We start from the raw sequence: 14,601 nt of genomic DNA on the forward strand, positions 1-14,601 counted from the left end.
TGACTAATCATGTCGGACAGGACTCCTGCATTACGTGCATTTAAGCTTGACCTACACTCAGCGCCACCCCACCCCTCTACCTCTGCTGCAAATAATTCATCCAGGAGTAAATGTTGTCTTTCCTGGGAAACGCAAAGAAACTCTGCCTGAATAAAAATGTAACCACAGATTACGATAAAAGGAAGATATACGATCAAAGAATATGCAAACAGAACAAAACAAAACTTTATGGCGTTCGATAGTTTCTTGGCTGTACACACAGGTCCCAGCGTACAACCTAACGGAATTCAATACAGCAGCTCTGCCATAAATTGTTGCTGCCACATGTTGTACAGCAAAAAAAATGTTGACCTACCTTCTACTAGTACATAAGGAGCTCGACTTCGAATACGAAGACCGCGACGACGTCAGCGCACGCAATATTTTCACAAGGACGACGGGATGAGTTTCACTTTAACACCGCAGCATGAAACAAAACGTCCACGGCGACACATATTTGGAAAAAGAAGAAAAAAACATTACTGTTTTAATGACATTACAAGGAAGGAATCTTTTCTCCCATCCTGTGCGTTAGGATGTTACTGTACAGATTTAAGTGTGTGAGATTCAGTCTGTTCACGTCGATCATCACCCCTCTCTGCCTGTATCAGGTAAATTAACCACAGAAAACAACACCGTTGTCTAGAAAACGGAAATATATATATATAAAAAAAACAAAAAATAGGAAAATGTACAAAAAAGTTTGCAGTAAAACAGCTGGGGCTGCCCATGTGAGCAGAAGCTGCCCGAGTGTAGTACACTCTTGTCCTCTGGGTAAAGTTCTCATTAAGGATTGTCTCTGTTTTGCCATGTAATGCTCTGCTGCTGCTGCTGCTGCTGCTGCTGCTGCTGCTGCTATACCACGGCGTACTGCTGATACAGCAGCTCCCTGATCTTATAGTAGTCGTCACACAGGCAGCCTTCCAGACCGATGCGTCCGGCCTCCGTCTGGACAAAGAGCACAAAGGCACGCGGGTCATGTTAAGTCCTTGCAGAACATTCTCACAATTTGTAAACCATGGTTTAAAAGCCCTTTTATGGCACATTATGTTCTATTCCTTCTAATAGACTTGGATTAGAGCTGCTAACTTAATCCAAATCCATCAAGATATCGTGTTTAAAACAGCGCACACACACACACACACACACAAATTAACACACGCACTCTGCTTTAATGAACTCTATTCTCATTGCTGTGACTTACATCTATTTTTAGTTCTTGTCAATTTAGTTCTTGTCAATTATGCATTTTGTTGTTAGTATCCTGGCTCAGTCCTACTTTTCCATTTACCTTAGTCATTAGATTAGTCACACAACTGCTGATCCAGTTGTGTGTGTGTGTGTGCGTTTGTGGGATGGCACTTTCCCATGTCACTCTGTGTTTAATGTTCCATTTGGTCTTAAGTGCTCATATTCTACTTAATTGCATTTAAGTCAAAATGGAAACTAATTATAGTTAAACACATATGTGGTTTTGGATGTTTTGTGAGTTTTTTTTTGTCTTTAACAACAGTGAGCTTTACTCATAAAACATCTTAAAAACACACAAGACAAAGACATATTTCCATATATTATACACAGCCTGCAGCTTCTGCTTGTGTTTTTCTCAAGTCTAACTGAGCTGCTCCACTTCCTTTGCCGTGTAAATCAACAATGCTGCTCTTAAAAGCTCCGGACGCATAACCATCATCAGCGAATGCCTTGTACTGCTGAATATTAATATTACAATAAGAGTATTGGAATTTCTTATGGGGACAGTCTTCAGCAGTGCAGTACCACTATCTGATGTCTCACAGTCAAATCAAATAATAATAAATTACAGCTGCAACAGGTTTTTTTTTTTTTCCAGCTTCTTGAATTTAAAAATGTTCCGGTTTCTTTGCTCCATATAACAAAGAAATAATTCAAACTGAACATACATCTAACATACGTCTACATCTAAATACAAATGAATAGCTCTGCATTTTAATTGAACAGTTTTGGCACAGTTGATCCCGCGCCAAGCATTTCCTGTGCTCGCCGCTCTCCCTGTTGAGGGTCAGCAGTGACTAACGCTGCGGGCAGCTGATAGGTAGCGCATTAAGTGGGCCAAGGGGAAGGACGCTCACCCTGCGGACGGCCACCATGTTGTTGCAGACCAGCACTCCTCCCACAAACTCAGCCTGGATACCCTCTCGCAGCAGGACCTGCTTGAAGTCAGACAGGCGAGGCTCGTTGATGAACACCGACTGATGTCCCGGCATCTAGAGGGAAAGCAGAGGAGTGAGCCACAGTCAGACTCTTGAACTACAAATACACATTTGATCGAATGTTACACAATTTTGTGTCGAGGAGTTGTGTTTTTGTGTCAGTTGATTTTTTTGTGGAAACTACATATTGGATGAAGAGGTGAAATCTTAAAGCCTACTCACTGTAGGTTTGCGTTCTAGAGTTATAATTAGTCAATTATTAAAGTAATCGTTAACTATTTTGATAATCGACTCATTAGTTTGAAGCTTTTTTCATGATTGTTTTAGCTTCTTAAACGTGAATATTTTCTTCATTTCTTTGCTCCATATAACACAGAAATCATTCAAGTGAATCATTTAGGTTTGTAGACAAAACAAGGCACTCGAGAACATCATCATTTCCAGGTTTGACAAACGCTGATCAGCATTTTTTAAAGGTTTCTGACATTTTATCGACCAAACGATTACTCGGTTAATCGTGAAAATAATCAACAGGTTAACTGATGATGAAAATGATCGTTCGTTGCAGCTCTATTGCGTTCACTCACCTCATGTGAAGGAAGTGGCTCTAGAGTGGGAATAACGTCGCTCTCCTCCGACACCTCTTTCTCGTCCTCACCAAACAGGCTCTTCATGGCACGCTGCGCCGCCACCGCTGTGGCGTTCTGATCGATGGCGGGATCTGGCGTGACGTCCATGGCCAGCTCGCCCTCCTCTGCCTCGTCTTTGACGCCCTCCTCCAGCATGACGCCCGTGTCCACCTTCACCACGCGCATGTCCAGCACGCCGTCGATCCAAGCCAGCTCCGTGTCTTTGGCTTTGCAGAACTGCAGCGAGCTCACCAAGGAGTCTTTCAAGCGCACCTTTAATCGAAAAAGAAAGAGGAGGGAATGAAGACACCGGCCTATCACAGATGGTTGCTTTTATCCTCTGCCTCAGTAATAAGCTAGATAAATCAACCTTGCAGTCGTTTTAGCTTGACTGCCAAGGAAAATGTACAAGATGAGCCAACAAAAAGCTCCATCACACATTACTGCTTCACAGCAAAAAAGATTTCTGTATGCAAACCATATTAAAAGGGTAACCTGACAGCAGGAGGTGCGGCGGGGCTTCATTGAGGCTTACCTGGTAGATGTGTGTCTCACTGGTGGCATCTATAGTCTCCTGAAGCTTGGGTGTGTAGACCTTGATGTCCTTGCTGAAGGCCTTGCAGGACTCGGCCAAGTCCAGGCTGGCTTCTGGCGGTCCGTGCACGATCACGAGCTGTCGGGGCTTCATCTGGTTAATAATCTTCTTAATGGAGTCGCCATCAGAGCGACCTTCGTAGTCTATATACGTAATCCTGGCCCTGTGAAGTTATGAAGACAAAAGATTTTCATACAGATGATTCGTCTAAAAAAAGCACAGGGGGGGGATTTCTTAATGAACAAGTAGGACACGTTTATGAGGGCGAACAAATTATACATCATCTGAAGTCTACACAGTCGTAGTCATAAAACCATTCTTTCATTCATCCTCTAACAATTTATCCTCCACATGAGAGTCACGGGGTGCTGGTGCCAATCTCAGCTGACATAGGGTGAAGGACAGGGTACAACATGGACACGTCGCCAGTCCAACACAGGGACAAATAGAGAAAAACAACCATCCACTCACACTCACACAAACAGTCAATTTAGAGTGTCCAATTTGCCTAATCCCCAAATCTGCATGTTTTGGACTGTTAGAGAAAGCCGGAGAACCCAGAGAAACCCCTCCACACACAAACACACGGGGAAAACATGCAAACTCCATGCAGAGAGGCACTTTAAATGATCACTGACCTAATTTCAAGGTTTTCTATACTGGAGATGCATTTGGTGGGAACAACAGAGAGATCCTGGTCCATGGGTTTATCTCCGTTCGTCAACCCCGACTCCAGTTTGCTTTTCTCCTCTTCTGTGGCTTGCAGATCGGGAACTAGAAACTCGTCTAGCCTTTAAAAAAAAAAAACCCACAACAGTCATGACATTTTAACAGCAGAAGAACTGGTTGGGTTTGGAGTCTCTAAGGTATAAGTGTATCAGTGTCGCAGTACCTGATGATTTCTCCATACTCGTCCCATTTGATTCTTTCCTCGTGCGTGGGGAACATAGGATACGACTTTTTCGCTTGTTTGAAGAAACTGCCTTTGCGGCTGCCTTCGCTCTTCATCATCAAGTCGTGATGTTTGTTTTTTACCACAGCTGGCTGGTCCAGATCATCGTCCATGTCACTCTCATCACTGGAGTCCACATCCACTCTGAAATAGCATCGAATTTAACATCGACTGAGTTTTTTTCAAATGCAGATGACAGGGTTTTGCTCAGTTGAGTGTAAATATTGTCTTAACCATGTCATGACTCATTTCCCATTTTGCAGATTTTGCAGAACAGCCTGTTTTTAGATATAGACTGTAGTCCCTCATTAGCATTGCTAATATCTTTTTTATATAATTCACAGTTAGAGTCATCACCAGACTGTAAAATTGCAGAAATTAAATGTTTTGCAACACCAACAAGCAGAAACCTTCACCAGAAAGAAAAACATAGAACTCTTAAAAAGGAAGAAGTATCTCTTACTCTTTTGCTTGTTCTAGTTTTTTAGCAGCTTCTTTCTTTATTTTGTCCTTCTCGAGGTACTCCTCCAGCTCCTTGCCTTCAAGCTTCACTCGTTTCCTCACCTGTCAAAACAAGACAATTGACAAATGGCTGTGGTGCAAATTATAGAGTGACACATTTCGCTGTTTATTTAGCTGAGTCTGAATGTGACAGTCAGCAGCCTCCCGTGGGGCAAATGCTGAATGATGGGATACATCTCGGATTGTCCATGTGAGTAAATCAGACAGCTGCTCTCACCTCCAGATCCAGCATCTTCTCTCCGGGGTTGTCGATGAGGTAACGGGCCAGGGTGCCCGGAGTTGTGCGGTAGGTGAGGATGATGGAGTTTTTGGCATCTTGGCACCACTGGATGAAGAGTTCCCGAGAGAAGCCAGACTCCAGGTCTGGCTGGCTGCAGAGCACCACCTTAGGGCTGGGCACCCGGGCCAGGTCTGCCAGACTGTGACACAGGGTCAAGTGTCTGAACTGGAAGGGGTTGTTTCTTTTGTCCTCAAAACACCTCATGAGCTTGTCGCTCATCCACTCCACCTACACACAAATGGTAGGAAATACATTGGTTGGCTGCTAAAATTTAATGATTAGCTGGTTGATAATCAATAAATATATCTAAGAAGTTGTTTTAAATCAGTAAAACAAGCTTATTAAATGTGAATATTTTCCATTTTCTTTGCACCATATCAGAAATCATTAACTCTGTACAATTTGGGTATGTGGACAAAACAAGTCATTCATCAACATTGGTCAGGATTTTCTGACATTTTAAGAACCAAACAATTAATCAATTAATGAAGAGAATAATCAATTATGAAAATAATCATTGGTTGCAGCCGTACCCAAATGAGATTGGGTGAAAAAAAATACCTGGGACTTGGAAAACTCCACCACGTTGTAGCTGACATTGTTCAGTAAAGCAAGAGGGTAAGCTCCCAGCCCCGCATCCTTTGTCCTCCAAATCTGATCCAGAAGCTGCGCCAGCTCCAAAACACGCCCAGCTGTGTCAACAGCAAGGAGGACATTTCCATCTCCACGAAGGGTCTCCATCACATTTGCTTTAAGAAAGACACAATGTTTTAAGTTACAACCAAAATGAAAAATATTAGAATTCTGATTCAAATTGTATCCTGTTAACTACATTACCACTATTAGAATTATGTGTTACTTACTAAGGAGCAGCTCGTCTCTTTGCTTACGCCGTGGCTGCACATACGTGGCATTGAAGGAGTCAGTGATAAGTAAAGAAGGGCGGCTGATGCTCTCCAGTGAACACCCATTCAGGTGGCTACAAAAGTCAAAACTGACATTAACAAAACAGCCTGAAACAGAAAATGGGTTGATTTTTCATGTTATATTTATGCTTACATTTCTCTTTTGTGGTTAAAGTCCACAGCGTAAACAATCTCCTCCTCTCCGTCCTTCACAATTTTCCAAATGGTGCCTCCGATCATGTGACCAGCTGGAAGGGGTGTGATGGAAAGACCGTGTCCTTTGCCTTTGAGTAAAAATAAAGACATAAAACACTGTGGTAGATACGACACATAACCTCGGATGACTTCAGGCCTATAAGGATGTGCATGTAACTCACCTTTCAGGTTGACTATCTGAGAGTATTTAAGCTGCTGGATTTTATCAAAAGCACTGTCCACATCATCGAGAGTGAAGAGAGTGAAATCCTCACTGTTGTTTCGAGACTGAATGGAAAGATAAAGCAATAAAATAAATAGCAATAAAATGATAAAGAAAGCAGTTGCGACCATGCAATACTATGTTCTTTAATTTTTTTTTTCATGTCTAGCATTTTCAACTCCTTTTTTTTTTTTACCTGATATAGGTCATACATGAACATCTGACCCATCTTATACACAGGAATTGTGGCGTAGATTGTACAGTTTAGGCCCAATTTGCCCACAGCATATGGCAGGGCTCCCAGGTGTAAGGGATCAGGGTGAGAGAGGAGCACTGCATCGACCTGATGAACATATCTGAGGAAAAGTTGCATATATTAATTAGCATTTACTTCACTCAATTCCTCAAGCATATGTTTACACCCAATGGCCATTTTAAGGTACAAAGTACACCAATTTAACACACAAATCTAAACCTCTGGGTATATAGAGGAAAATATCTAGTGAATGTCAGTTTTGGTGTGAAAATGTCTTCATGATGCCAAAGATGACAAGAGAATAGCCAGACTTGTTCCAGGTGGCAACCGTAAATCATAAGCAATTAAAAAAAAAAATCACTTAAAGTCACAACCAACCAAGCAGAATAGTGTATATATATATATATATATATATATATATATATATATATATAACACACAAAGCAGATGGACTACAGCAGAATACCACACTGGGTGTTACTCCTGATAGGCTGTACCTAATAAAGTGGCGGATGAGTGAATAAATGTGATACCAACAAACTGGTGGATCGAGGAGAGGTTGTTTTGTGTGTATAGTGTGTGAGTGCAACTAAGGACCAAGAAACAAGATTTGAAAGACAGATATGGTTCAATAGTCACCGTTTCATGGCGTCAATAATGTCCATGGAGAAGTTCTCATCCCAGCCACAGTCCAAGAGGAAGCGGAATTCATCCACCTGCAAGAGGTAACAGAGAGCCGACTCCTCCTGGACCCCTGACACGGCTGTCAGCTTGATAATGGACGTCATTTTTTTCGGTTGCTGAAAGTACAGTTGAAATAAAGTTAAAACTGTAACGTAAACCACCCTAACTGGGTCTTAGTGAATGGGCATAAAATCTCCCCCGCTCCATTCATTTAGATCTACCGAGAAAAACATGTTCAACAAGCATGTTCCTTAAGTTTAGTAAAACTGAACGATCGAATAGGTAAATATAAACTCTTCGTGGAAGATTGGATTAGAGTAGACTAGCAAGTAAACTGATAATTTGACTGGAAGTTGCACTTAACGCGCACAATAAACAACGGTACCTATTTAGCATGCTAGCTACATTGCAGCGTGTGGCTATAAGTAACATGAATAAAACAATCAACTCACTGTCAAATGTGAGACAGGATGAATTCCCACTTGTTGAAATAGAAATACAGTAAACTAATGTCTAAGTAATCTAAACTTTATGACATTTTGGCTACCGTTTCAGAAAACACACTTGACTAGCAGACATGTTTGCCGCTGAGTCAAAGGGCAAAGGGGCGTACCAAATGTAAAGGTGGAACTAGAAATCGTTTTTGTCACAGCACATTCACATTTTTCTTTTTATCAAAATTATAGTTCTGTACTTCTGTACTGTTGTTGTGAATACACACCTTTCTGACATAATAAAGAAAAAATAATCACTGTATAATAACATTTATTGTTGTCATCTCACTTTAAGAGAACCACGATGCCACTGCACAGTTGGTATGGTCCAATGTCCTCTGTCTGTTGAGGGAAGAGCTAAAGGCCGCTGGTTGGTGTTTTTGAAAGGTAAATATTTTAAATGCGACAGCGTTGTATCTCTCTTTTATTTGAGAATGTATAATTCAACATGTTGAAAATACCAACAGAAAATTAACTACTGTAAATGGAAAAACCTTTTAACAATTAAACCTGGTATTTGTCGCTGACACTTAGCGATTAGCTGTGTTGCTATTAGCATGTGTTTTAGTATAGCCCGATATATTTGCAATATTCTGTCAGTAAATCTTGTAGGGTTTGATGCTAAAGTCTTCTTAGATCTTTTGATTGCTTATTCAAAGTATTCGATGCAAATTTACAGTGACTTTTGCAGCGGCAGTGTGGTGTGATGTAGATATTGATATCAATTAAAGACGTTGTTAAAAGGTTCGACAATGATAACAAATTGAAAATAAACATATTATAACGTGTTTGATGTTATATCCTCGCCTAAGACTGTCATGCATCCATAACAAGGAACAGATTAAATTTCTTTGCACAAGTACTAACGTGAGCAAGAGTGAATTTGGCCAGAGTAAAGTCCACTAAATTAATTGCTATTGCGTTTTGTTTTTTGATCATTTCTGTAGGAACCATGGTCAACTTTATTGCAATTGCACGTGAGCACTGGGTGAACATATTTGTGCCCATGGGCTTTGTGATTGGGTGGTACCTGGACAAACAACAGGACCAGAAGTTGACAGCTTTCAGAAACAGAAGTGCTTTGTATGGCAGGTAAGAAAAATTAATTGTTTACATACACTCAAAAGGAAACAAGCAGGACAGTATATTAAGGATTAATCCCAATAATCCCTTTTTATGGTAATGTATACCAATTTATCCCAGTTTGTACTTGCAACAGTGAACCCAGTTTTGCAGTTACACAATTGTAGCGAGCCCACATATTTTACATTTTCATGAAATTAATGAAGCCATTTCACAAATTCACTGTGTGTAGCCCATAGTGGCGAGTTAAAAAGGGAAAATAAGGTCATTAATTTAAATATCCATCCTTATTTATATTTATTTATATATTAGGCACATTGTTATTAATTTTCCCATTTCTCTTCTCCACAGGGAGCTGAAGCCTGGTGAGGAAGTGACCTGGAAGTAGACCACTCCTGCCTGGAATGTGTCCCGTAATCTGTGGTGTGAATGACTGATGGATGGACTTCAAATCAGATTATTTAATGAGAATCCTGTACCTCTGCTTTTGAGTTGTATCAACCAGTTGTCTGCAATCTTTTGAGTTGTATCAACCAGTAATAAACATGCCCTTTCTCAAACTCATTTGGTACATCCATTTAATTACACACATCTGTTTTGTTTTCAATTTTAAGAAAAGGTTTAGCTGACACAGAACACAAGACAAATTCATGAATGGCTTATTTAGCATGACTCCCCCTCTACTACAGGTGAAGAAAATATTTGACACAGGAAGTACTTAATTGAATGTATCGTACAAAAGCAGTTTGTATCTGCTCATGCAGTCAGCAAGACTGAAGAATCTGGGGCCATTACAGAGGTTCTTCCGTGTGAATAATCCCTCTCTCAAATAGCAGCTCAGCCAATTCAACCTAGACAAAAAGAAAAACAGTCATTTGATATTAATAGCAAAAAAAGCAGTTTAACAAGACCTAAGTGAAATGTGAAGAACATGCCATTTCCCATAATGTTAAAATGTAAACCTAAAAAGCTCAATCAGAAAAGAGTTAAAAACAAACCTTTTCCTCTTTAGCCTCACATGGGAAGCTTTCTACTGTCACAAAATTGGGATAAGAATGGATCAGAAACTCGATGGCATCTGTGTGCTGAAAGAAAAGGGAAAAAAAACACTTATTAGAACACTACATATAAGTTATAAGATTTACACACATCTTCCAACCTCTACCTCTGATTTTATTTCAAAACTCTTGGGCTCCTCTTTGTGGTAAACTCTGGAGTTGCCTGTGGTGTAGTGAAGGTGAACAGCCTCTCCATCACTGCATAACCTGGCAAAAGAGAATGATTATAAGCCAAATGTATACACATGTTATTACATTTCTGCTTTAATAATAGACCATTGAAGCAGGTGTATTTTGATATGTTTAGCCCATTCCAAAGTCTCTGCAATGTATGTGTGTTTATATGGGTTGAGAAGCTCTATTACCTGGCACATCCAGCACGTAGGAGTCTGACTCGGGTCTGGCTATTGATTTGTGCACCCGCATCCATAACCTGCCCACATTCCCACTTGATAGGTGCCCCTTGGACACTGCTGGCCAGTTCCTCTGTTGGAGATGCAGTTGAATAGGCTAGATTGTAGTCATTTTATTTACAAATTGAAATATCTTGGTGAGCTTTTGATCTAAACACAGACATACCTGGCGTCAGTGCAGGGGGCAGGCAGTCATGGAGGAAGTCTTTGGCTTTCTGATCCACAGCTGCATCAACCGGAGCATAATTGCTGAGCTTCTTCATCAAGTTCCCAATTCGGGAAAAGAATTTCACCCTGCGTGGGTCATCCTACACAAGGAGAACTGTAGTTGGTAAATGGCAAAATGTAGGAAATTGTGACTGTGGATGGAATCAGCAAATTGTGTGTATAAAACTGATTCACTACCTTGTCAGAATTCTGTACTCCCATGTATGTCAGGTAATCCAGAGGTAAACCTTGTCTGAACTCCACATCCTCCTCCATTGCTACCTCCAGTGCAACTGGAACCACCTACAAGCAGCAGTTAAATTGATTAAGACCTTTGGTAAATTCTCAATAGTACGCTTCATTTGTTTTAACGATGGTCTGTACTTCCTTGTGGCAGGCTTTATGGTTAAGGCCATTCCACTATCCTAACATATATACTGTAATAAATGATGCAAGAATCAATACATATTCCATGTATGAGATGATGAACATCTGCTGTATCCATGCACCACTGCGGACCTTGTGTTAATCATATCAGATCAATCACAGCGAATTACCCTCTGCAGCAGATCTCCCCAGCTGTTCTTCTGGAAAGAGGAGATGGTGATGTGCAGAGAGTGAGCGTCTGGCAGACAGTCGCCCTGGTGGATGAATCCTCTGGGAAAGTAGAGAAGATCTCCAGCTTCTAACACCACTTCCATGATCGGGTCCCCGATGTCAGCCTCGTCAAAGTTTGCTGGATAGTATATGCAAAGATAGCTTGATTGCAGAAACATTCTCTATATAGATTTAATAATCATGGATACATAGTTTTTACTCACGACTTGAAACTACAGGCAACACCTCGTCGTCTGTTCTAAAAGGAAAGTTAGAATAACTCACAATGGGTTTCAAAAATCTGTTCATCATAATTTAAATTCATAGTGAAATGTTTGTTCATTGGATATGGAGAGTAAAATGCTTTAAATATAGATATTTTTCATAAAAACAACAGTAAATATATTGCTTAAATTAAAAATGCACATCTATAATAACTGCCATTTGACTGTGTGCAGCGCTGAGTCTTACCTGGGGTTGTACACTCTCCAGTGTTTCTTCCCTTCCAGCTGAACCACAAACGCCTCAATGTCGTCATAATGTGGAGCAAATCCTTGCGTTCCCGGCGGCGTCAGGTATCTGGTGAAGGTAAACACATATTTAATACCAAAAAACAAAAACTCACAACATACCTGATAGTCCCTTGTTTTTATCTCACATACTTACACGTTCGCTCCTGCCATGCTGCCAAACTGCTCCTGAAGGATGGACAGAACATTCCACACGGTGGAAGAGAAAGCCTGTGGGTTCAGCATTCGAATAGAGCAGCCACTCTGGAAGACGAAGAGACGGTACATATTAGAGCTGCCGCAAACAATTATTTACATCGTTTCCCCAAACCTCAAAAAGATGATGTTTTTAATCTAAAATGTTTCAGTTTTTCATCACTCCTTTGTTACACGGAGCGAACAAACCAGAAAACATTCGCATTTGATAAATCTGAGAACTCAATAGTTAAAACCAAATGATTGATTATTAAAATAGTTGGCATTGGCAATTTATTATCATTGCAGTCCTATTATATATGAGGATTACTAATCTGCAGTGAGAGAACTGTGCAGATGGTAAACAGGTATGGTTATTGAACAGGACACAAGAGGATAAAACAACTTCCTATTTTTAAGTTAATATTCCTTGAAGAAGAAGTGCATCCAACTGGTACAGTGTGTAAAATCTAGCACCGTGTAATGTTGTAAACTCACACTTTGTTTAATTTGTCCATTGTAGGCTATTGTAAAACATGTTGGTCCGAAATGGCGGCCTCTGTAGAACTGACCAAGCAGTTAATAATCTTATCTTCATGACTATGAGTTGCATGAATGAAATTGCAGCTAGACATTTTAAAAATGAGAATACACTTTGCAAGGGCTCTCGTTTTTAGTGATAAAATCAGGACTATAATTGCAATAACAACATTCATATAGTACAATATTGTCTGCATCATTTTTGTTTCCTCTTTACCTCATAGAAGTCCCACACAGTGAATGGCAGAGCTCGCCCTGGAGGATTGTGTGTCTCCCTCTTGCCATCGATGTAGCTCGTGATGTCCAGGTTCACTCCATACTGAACATCCTCCTTCAATTTCACAGCACACGCATGGAGTTTAGTATGAGGGAATTTTGTCAGTTATTGAAATAAGAGAATTCATAATACAGCACAAAGGGAAAAGAGATAAACCTAGGCCAACAAATAAACACCTTAAGCAGATTTTGTCATGATTGAATGCTATATTTATTTCAGATTCTTACCTCTCTTAAAATGCGATCAAACTCTGCAGTGGAGAACAAGCCTTTGTAGTAGTTTGGATTCTGCCGTTGAACAAGAATGGGCTTCTTTTCCCACGTTTCCCTTGTGGAGGAAAAATATATACAATTCAGTGAGTGTTCTGGGGAAAAACAAGACGGCGCAGAGTATGCTGTTGTAATTAGAAAGTGAAAAGTATATCCACAGAAAAATGCATTACAATGTGATTAGTCATGTAAGGTTTACAAGTCTGTTCATGATCCATTGTAGGATTCCAGTACCTGAAAAAGGCTTTGGCAGGAATGGGGTTAATGAGCCACTGGAAGAGTTGGCTCGCTCTCTCCCGGCTGTTGTTGACTCTCGTCAGGCTGGTCAGCAAAGCCTCCAGACTCTCATCCTCTCCATTTACACACTCCTCCTCAACCTCCTGCCAATGAAACACAAATCGCTTGGAACCTCACCAGAGCAGCTACTTAAAAAAGCACCGAGCTGAGTCGTGCTAGAACTGTACAGTGGAAAAGTGCCATAACTGTCATTGTTTGTACTGTAAAGTTACACACTACGGCTGTATCTGCACAGTACAAGTGTGTTCAGGCTCAGAAGAAACAAACCAGTGACATTGCAACTTTAGGGAAGAAAAAGAGTAAACATCTGGTGCAGCAGATGCACTCTTACCTCTGTGCTGTGCTTCAGGCTCTCCTCTCTTTTTACAGACTTCAGGAGCTTCTTCTGCTTTTTCCTCTTCTCGGTTTGCACCTGGGCTTTAACTGCACTGACCTTCTTAATCGTGACTCCATTTTCCTTTTTCTTTTTCTTCTTGACAGCCACCTATAAACCATATACATATATATAGAGAGGTAGATACACACACACTACAACACAACTGTAATCACAGTTCAGTTCCCTCTGCTCCTGAAACACACACACACACACACACACACACACACTACAACACAACCAGAAGGTAAAACGGTGTTATTTTGATGACATTTACCGATGGTGAAGACTTCTTAGCAGGAGGAGACACATCAACTGACATCGTTTGATACAAGGCAAAGGCAGACATGTGTGTTCTCTCCATTTTCCTTCAGGTACGTCATCACACTGCGACTGCGGCTTCTTCTTCTTCTCCTCCCTTTTTGAGTTTTTTGAGCTTTTTCGTGTTGGTCTAAGCCACAACGATATTGCACATTACTGCCACCATCTGGTTTGGAGTGTGGACTGAGTCTTCTTCCTCTAGCAGTCTGTGTGCGCCCAAGTTGACTCACTACCACCATCTACGTTTACTGCCACTTACCTTACATCTTAGTCTGGAGTGGAAGGTTGGTTTAATCAATCAATCAATCTATCAATCTATCTATCTATCTATCTATCAATCTATCTATCTATCTATCTATCTATCTATCTATCTATCTATCTATCTATCTATCTATTTTCAATTTCCAGTTACAGAAAAACAGTTTACATTTCCAAAGTAAGTGTAAAAATATCCATCTGTCCTCTGTCTACTACTGACATTGGCCAGTAGGTGGAGAAC

General features: G+C 40.6%; 3 protein-coding genes across 3 annotated transcripts; 1 reads left to right on the forward strand and 2 right to left on the reverse strand.

Annotated features, from left to right (window-relative positions):
- Positions 1 to 203: 203 nt before the first annotated feature.
- Positions 204 to 8,061, reverse strand: cpsf2 (cleavage and polyadenylation specific factor 2). The gene is made up of 15 exons (XM_044049694.1): positions 7,922 to 8,061; positions 7,425 to 7,585; positions 6,726 to 6,885; positions 6,489 to 6,594; positions 6,266 to 6,395; positions 6,070 to 6,185; positions 5,768 to 5,955; positions 5,144 to 5,434; positions 4,868 to 4,968; positions 4,345 to 4,548; positions 4,091 to 4,243; positions 3,393 to 3,615; positions 2,816 to 3,130; positions 2,148 to 2,282; positions 204 to 987 (listed from the first exon to the last, which is right to left on the reverse strand). The coding sequence occupies exons 2-15, from the start codon at positions 7,571 to 7,573 to the stop codon at positions 895 to 897; spliced, it is 2,364 nt and encodes a 787-aa protein (XP_043905629.1). The 5' UTR covers positions 7,574 to 7,585; positions 7,922 to 8,061; the 3' UTR covers positions 204 to 894.
- Positions 8,062 to 8,267: 206 nt separating this feature from the next.
- On the forward strand, positions 8,268 to 9,606 carry LOC122784602 (NADH dehydrogenase [ubiquinone] 1 beta subcomplex subunit 1-like). Its single transcript, XM_044049936.1, has 3 exons — positions 8,268 to 8,350; positions 8,911 to 9,055; positions 9,398 to 9,606. Exons 1-3 carry the CDS (start codon positions 8,287 to 8,289, stop codon positions 9,432 to 9,434), a joined length of 246 nt encoding a protein of 81 aa, XP_043905871.1. The 5' UTR covers positions 8,268 to 8,286; the 3' UTR covers positions 9,435 to 9,606.
- A 1-nt stretch (position 9,607) lies between these two features.
- riox1 (ribosomal oxygenase 1) lies at positions 9,608 to 14,188 on the reverse strand. The gene is made up of 15 exons (XM_044049935.1): positions 14,059 to 14,188; positions 13,740 to 13,892; positions 13,346 to 13,491; positions 13,070 to 13,169; positions 12,783 to 12,896; positions 11,988 to 12,094; positions 11,793 to 11,900; positions 11,546 to 11,580; positions 11,282 to 11,460; positions 10,923 to 11,027; positions 10,684 to 10,825; positions 10,470 to 10,590; positions 10,212 to 10,311; positions 10,045 to 10,131; positions 9,608 to 9,897 (listed from the first exon to the last, which is right to left on the reverse strand). The coding sequence occupies exons 1-15, from the start codon at positions 14,143 to 14,145 to the stop codon at positions 9,838 to 9,840; spliced, it is 1,644 nt and encodes a 547-aa protein (XP_043905870.1). The 5' UTR covers positions 14,146 to 14,188; the 3' UTR covers positions 9,608 to 9,837.
- Positions 14,189 to 14,601: the final 413 nt, after the last annotated feature.

Source organism: Solea senegalensis, linkage group LG17 (assembly GCF_019176455.1).
Source record: "Solea senegalensis isolate Sse05_10M linkage group LG17, IFAPA_SoseM_1, whole genome shotgun sequence".
Classification (NCBI taxonomy): domain Eukaryota; kingdom Metazoa; phylum Chordata; class Actinopteri; order Pleuronectiformes; family Soleidae; genus Solea; species Solea senegalensis.

What these genes read in the sequence shown, in the direction of transcription:
- cpsf2 (XM_044049694.1), bottom strand. Translation starts at nt 7,573, where the DNA reads ATGACGTCCATTATCAAGCTGACAGCCGTGTCAGGGGTCCAGGAGGAG. An exon ending in TCATGTATGACCTATATCAG is followed by an intron (nt 6,595 to 6,725) that starts GTAAAAAAAAAA and finishes CTTTCCATTCAG; the next exon opens with TCTCGAAACAACAGTGAGGA. An exon ending in AGCCACTTCCTTCACATGAG is followed by an intron (nt 2,283 to 2,815) that starts GTGAGTGAACGC and finishes CTTTCCCTCTAG; the next exon opens with ATGCCGGGACATCAGTCGGT.
- riox1 (XM_044049935.1), bottom strand. Translation starts at nt 14,145, where the DNA reads ATGGAGAGAACACACATGTCTGCCTTTGCCTTGTATCAAACGATGTCA. An exon ending in GCCTGAAGCACAGCACAGAG is followed by an intron (nt 13,492 to 13,739) that starts GTAAGAGTGCAT and finishes TTTCATTGGCAG; the next exon opens with GAGGTTGAGGAGGAGTGTGT. An exon ending in GCCCCCTGCACTGACGCCAG is followed by an intron (nt 10,591 to 10,683) that starts GTATGTCTGTGT and finishes CATCTCCAACAG; the next exon opens with AGGAACTGGCCAGCAGTGTC.
- LOC122784602 (XM_044049936.1), top strand. Translation starts at nt 8,287, where the DNA reads ATGGTCCAATGTCCTCTGTCTGTTGAGGGAAGAGCTAAAGGCCGCTGG. An exon ending in CTGGTTGGTGTTTTTGAAAG is followed by an intron (nt 8,351 to 8,910) that starts GTAAATATTTTA and finishes TCATTTCTGTAG; the next exon opens with GAACCATGGTCAACTTTATT. An exon ending in AGAAGTGCTTTGTATGGCAG is followed by an intron (nt 9,056 to 9,397) that starts GTAAGAAAAATT and finishes TCTTCTCCACAG; the next exon opens with GGAGCTGAAGCCTGGTGAGG.